This window comes from Plectropomus leopardus, chromosome 8 (assembly GCF_008729295.1).
Source record: "Plectropomus leopardus isolate mb chromosome 8, YSFRI_Pleo_2.0, whole genome shotgun sequence".
Taxonomy (NCBI): Eukaryota; Metazoa; Chordata; class Actinopteri; order Perciformes; family Serranidae; genus Plectropomus; species Plectropomus leopardus.
The window spans coordinates 17,398,775-17,404,774 of record NC_056470.1 but is presented as its reverse complement, the minus strand read 5'-3'; the positions used below and the strand labels follow the sequence as shown (position 1 = coordinate 17,404,774).

At 36.9% G+C, this 6,000-nt stretch overlaps 1 protein-coding gene across 11 annotated transcripts in view; it reads right to left on the bottom strand.

Moving 5' to 3' along the window:
* Positions 1–3,774: 3,774 nt before the first annotated feature.
* The window catches only part of huwe1 (HECT, UBA and WWE domain containing E3 ubiquitin protein ligase 1), a 48,992-nt gene continuing 46,766 nt past the window's right edge, over positions 3,775–6,000 (bottom strand). For all 11 annotated transcript variants that reach the window (XM_042491403.1, XM_042491407.1, XM_042491412.1 and 8 more), the window contains 2 exons: positions 4,746–4,936; positions 3,775–4,646 (listed from right to left, as the gene is read on the bottom strand). In XM_042491403.1, coding sequence (XP_042347337.1) covers positions 4,544–4,646; positions 4,746–4,936 — 294 coding nt within the window. In that variant the 3' untranslated portion in view covers positions 3,775–4,543. The remainder of the gene's footprint in view (positions 4,647–4,745; positions 4,937–6,000) is intronic.

The following is a 6,000-nucleotide window of genomic DNA, read 5'->3' as shown; positions in this document are numbered from 1 at the left end:
ACAAAGACTAATGACTAACATTAGCTAAACTAGCTAATGTTTTCACAAATATTTACCTCCCTCTCTAAATTGCATGAATACTAGCTGATGTTACAATCTACAAAACACATATTTATCCAAGAATTTATGCTTATATAAATAAAAGGAAACCACACTTACATTTTTGAAGGATTGGCAACTGTAAACCTTGATGGCGTCGGTTCCCTAAGGGATCAGCGAACATTAAATGAGCGAGCGAACTATGGCCGGTGCAGTGCGAAAAAGTGTCCGGATAACAACAACTTTAGGAGGCATATAAAGCCCTGTGCTTGGAGCCCGATTAACGACCCGCAGTCGCTCTGAAAGTAAGCTAAGGGTGTGTGAAGTTTTACCAAAACAGAGGCAGGGCCAGGGCGAGCCTTATGTCAACAAGCAACACGTCGCTTAGCCTGTTCGCTGACAGCAGGAGCAGGTTATCTATCATGTTCGCTTGTTCGAATTGTTACTTCTGTTTTTCGCTTTAGTTGGTTCCTCTTGATTGCACAGTGGAATAGAGGTTTCCTATAAACCAACTATCGACTCTTTAATCTAGTCAAGATTTTTTTCTTTAGGGACTGTCCATTATTAATGAGGGGGGAGGGATTGATGCACAACAGGTGAGACATTTTTTGTGGATCGAGTTATGTATGTTGTATTTTATTTAGGGGAGGAACGTTTTTTGCATTACTTTACTGCTATTTTCAAAGAAAACTTGCATGTTTTCCTAAAAAAAAGACAATTTATCAAAGCAAGAAACTAAAAAAAAAAAAAAAAAAAAAAAAACACATTATCAATGGATTTTCAAATGTCTGACTGTCCTTGACTGCCCTCTGAGGCAAACAATGTTTTGTGATAATGGGCTCTATAGATAAAATTGACTTGACTTGATCACATTATGCGGGATAAACACTTTCATTAGCAAAAAAAAAAAGTAAGCTTAAAATAGTAACATATTTCATGAAAATAACTTTATTCTAATTTGTCTCATTGTCTATGTCTGATTTAAAAGTTTGCCAAAAAAACCTGTTTGCACTAACTAACCAGTATGCATAACACAAGTGAAAAACCAAGGCTTTTTTCAACTTAAGGATCTTTCTTTAACTTTAAAACATTAAGGGATAAGTTTTTAACATCTGAACAGTATTTTAAGGTTTTAGAAGGGTCATGGATTTCCTAAAGTCACAGAGGGAGCCTCATGGAAAAATCTTTCTAGCTTCAAAGAAGATGAGAAAAAAAAAACCTTATACCCCAGCCACCCCCTCCTCTGATAAATAAAGAACAGTCCCTAAATAGCTGCTCCAAGGACTTTTGGCCCTTTGACTTCAAATGAGGAAACGGGCAAATTACGCCTTCAATTTCAGTCTTCATCTGGTCAAAACCAAGGCAATAATTAAACAGGCATAAATGCTACAGCTGTGATGATTAATCAATTTTTTTTTAATTAATAGCCAACCAATTCAATGATCAATTGTTTAAAGTAATTTTTAAATAAAAAATTAACTTTCTCTGATTCTAGCTTCCTAATTGTGAACATTTTCTGGTTTCTTTACTCCTACGAGAGTAAACTGACAATCTTTGGGTTTTGGACAAAACAAGACATTTGAGGATGTCATCTTTGGCTTTAGAAAACACTAATTGGCATTTTTCTCACCGTTGTCTGACATTTTTAGACTATACAACCAATCTACTGGTTGAGAAAATAATCAGAATAAACAGAAAAAAATGTGTTAGCTGCAGCCCTAATCATGGCAGACACTTTGGTCATAACAGGAAAAGCACAGGTGAAACAAACAAACTGGAACTAGCTCATCAGAATAGCATCCAGTCATTTTTTTACTCAATCATGCCTGCGCTTCTCTGCTATGGCATGTCAAAATGTCTGTTTTAGAAAAGGTAAATTTCTGTCCATGATGTGTTGCATGAAAACATGAGCAGATGACATCTGTGCCCCTGAGTCAAAATACACTCTTTGTAGCCCGTACTGTGACAAGAAATTCAAGTTAGTGCTCTCTGTCATCTTCTGTTCATCAGCAACGAGGCAGCAAAGATGGGACATTGTGTGACATAATCAAGGGTACAGACAATTGTTTGGGACCTGGAGGCATACTTGGCCAGTGTCAGAGTGGGAAATGACAACACTGCTGCAATGAGCTCGTTTCATCCTCCCAAATGATTGTTTAAACTAAAAGGCTCGAGGCTGCGCATGAGAAATGTGCTCAAGGACGGCATCAGTCATTACACATGATGTTACTGTAGTTGATTGATTTTGTCATGAGGGACAGTTTGTCTGGGATCAATGTCAGTGTAAACTGTGGGATTAATTTCACTCGCCACAGAAACACTGAGGAGCCTCTCTATAAATTAACAATCAAGATTTTGTCAATAGAAAATAAATTCGATTAAAATTGTCCAATATTTATTATCTCCACCAAGGAAGTTGCGTTTTTGGCTCAGCTGTTTGTCAGCAGGATTATGGGAAAAGTACATTTTTTATGAAACTTGGTATGACTGTGTAGGATGGGCCAAGGAAAAACCTTTTCTCTTTTTTTTTCTTCAATTTTAACATTTGTTAAAAATGCAAGATATGTCATTTGGCCTTAGCAGAGTTAATGCCATGCATTTTATAATCTCCATATCTCAATTCACACAGTGTGATTGTGATACTGTATGTGGCTCTTTGGGTGCCCACACATTTTCATGGACAAATTTCAAAACTTTCCCATGACTTTTCAAGGTCCCATGATTAAAAAAAAACCCAAACAAACAAAAAAACACCTCTTGCCCTACTTTAAGGGCATTTTTCAAACATATCAAATTCAAACTCTATTCAAACATAATTTGACAACATGGATGAAGAGATTTGGGGGGGGCGCGTACGTGATGGCAAACAAAATGATTTCAAACATCAACGCATGTTAGAGCTACATTACGTCAGCAGCTACAGAAAATAGGTTTTCCTATATGTTACATTAAATAGAAGATTATCCACAGATTATTGTAACAATTTCATTAAACTCAACAAAATTCCATGACATTTTCCAGATCTGGAAATTGTGATTGTAAAATTCTGTTTCCAGGTTTTCCATGACCATGGGAACCCTGGACTCCTCTGGGGGTAGCCTACACATGACTTCTTATAGAGCACTTGGGAACAGTGGTTTGACTGGAGAACCAACCAGTATAACTAACACTGCTACAATAACTAACACTTTTTTCTCAAACTAAGGTGTGGCTGTGGAAAGGTAAATACACACATATTATGCAAGTAATTATACTTTTACTAATATCCAAATGTTATGTGTCTGCAATAAATTCTACTCAAGATATTGATTTAAATTTGGCTCCAGTAAAAACGTCTTCCTTGTAAACACAGTTTTTCATTAACAAGTGTATTTGATAAGCTGCCATGTTCGTGGTGTTCATGGTAATAAAGTGCTTCCTGGTTTTTAGAAATACAAAATATTTCAAATTAAGAAGTAAATAATAAACGCACATTGGAGATTGTAAACGCACAACCATATTTTAACATTATTCTAACAGTTTTGGAAATATACAGCATCTAGACAAACATAGGTTGCACTTACAGATTTGCATATCATAGAAGACTTGACTTTTGGCCTTGACAGAGGTCTGCGCTCTCCAAGTGCCCTTATATTTAGCTTTGGTGTGACTACACACAAAATTAACACATTTAATTTTGACGGAATGATTCACTGCAAGTAATGATTGCAACAATGTTAAAAGAGACAATGGACGCAATTTTATGCATTTATTCATGTAGTTATTCCACTCTGATTCAAAGGCTCAAGGCTGGGTCAGCGATTTAATAGCCAAAAATACTCTAGAATTTATGGTTAATGTTTATTTTTAATCTCCTTCAGGTTTTCTCTTCATTTTTTGTACCATCCTTCCTTAAAAATGCCACAAAACTTTGAAAAGTGCATTTTTGTGAATATCTCCAAAACTTCTCAAGTTGTCCATGTACCCCCGATAAAAATGTTCCCTGTCGTCAAGGCTTGTGAGGTCACAAATTTGCAACAAGAAACCACCAACATTTTTCCCCAAAGGTTTTATAACCATCCTGTTCAAACAACATTCTCTTTTTTCTTTTTACACAGCCAGAGAACAAAAAAGATTAAACATAATAAACTCCCAAACCTTTTGTACAGAGAAATCAAACTAAATGAAGAAAACGTCTCTTATATTAGTCCATGTTTTATCCTCTGAATCTGCGCTTGCATTTGCCATTTAATTGGGAAGGGAGACACAATCGTGTCAACATGAGGCTCTCTGTGTTGTACGCACTGTCAATCAGTCCATTTCACTTGCTGGTTTTATCTGTTTTATATGGAATAGAAACCAGTAAGTCTAGGCCATTCAACAAGTAATCCAGTAATGTCTATGATAGTGTGTGCGTGCGTTCAAAGGTTATCAGTGTGAATGTCAGGAGTAGGCAAATCTAAATCAAGTGTCTGTATGCATGTCTGTGTGTGTGTGTGTGTGTGTTTGTTAAGAGTCTCATAGTTTAAGCCAGTCCGAATCCCTCTGAGCATTCCTGAATGGCCAGCAGCAGCATATGTCTCAGCTTCTCATAGCTCTCGTAAGCTGGGAGGTCCAGCTGGTTAAAGCTGAGAGTGGGAAAAGAGAAAGACAATTCAATTTTCACAATTATGATTTTTTTTATTATTGCTCTAATTTTCTATGCTGAACAAACTTGCTGTGTTTACCAGGTATGAGCAGATGGCAGGCGGTCAGTGGAGCGATCGTCACGGTGGATCTGGAACTTCTGGATGCCGTTCATGCCCTCCAGAGCAGCAAAACCCTGGAGGGGAACCTTGGATGTGCCAGTGACAAACTGTAGGAACTTGGCCCGGTCTGCCTGGTCAAAAGACCGCAAGGCCCTCCAGAACCACTGGATCTATTGAGCAAAAATTAAAAAATAAATGGAATGCAAGATGAAGACAGTAGAGTTAGAAATGTGTTCCAATATAATTGTGTCTCTACTGTGTTCTTCCCAGTGGGAAATACTTCAGCTCCACAAACAAAATGTTGCTAAATTAGATCTACTAAGGTAGAACTGAGCACATAATCTACATTGAAACTGATATGAGCCTCTTATGACAGCAGACATGACAATAGCAGTTCTCAGTGCTGGAGAAATCGTGGCTGTATATCTGCAGAAACACGACCATGTATTGTGGGAGTGCCTAAATATTAAAAAAATACTTGAAAGCAATACAAACCTTTTTTTAATACAAATATATCTTTAGATTTCAAAGTCTTGTATTTAGACTATATCCACTCTGAAATAAAAGGTATTGGAAAATACCAAATAGGTATCTAGATAGTAGCAGGGAAAAAGGCGCTGGCCAGAAGATGGATGATGAATGTTGGTCCTACCGTAAACAACCGGATAGATGTGACGATGCAGATTTACATGATGGAAAAGGTTACTTTCTCTTTGCACCTAAGGATGAACATTTTTATACGGCTCTGGGAGAAATGGGTACTACTCTGGCCTCTGATTTTGTTGGGATGGCAACACTAAGGAACATCCTTAACTTTATATTGATTGATTTTTTCAGACTGCTACAAGCATTTTATTTCATTTTGGCCCCTATCTCCACCTCTCTAGAAAAGTAAAGAGAAATGGCATCACATAAACAGCTGATAGCTAGAGCCAAAGATAAAAGCGAGAATATTGAGAGGTCATGAGACTTCTTTGCATATATTGTCACTGGGACACTGTGATAATCTAATTGTATGGCTTTAATTGTTAATGTTTATTTGGGTGGCTATAAATATGTGCATTTGCCACAGTCCTTTGGATTTTGTATAACTAAAGGTAAAGACAATGCCTGGTTGTTGACATTCAAATGAATAAAAACCTTAATTGTAAATAAATAAAAAATACATAAATTTCATGATATTAAAACTGATTGAGGTAATCAGGAAATCTCCTGGGTTTGGTGAGAGACCAAA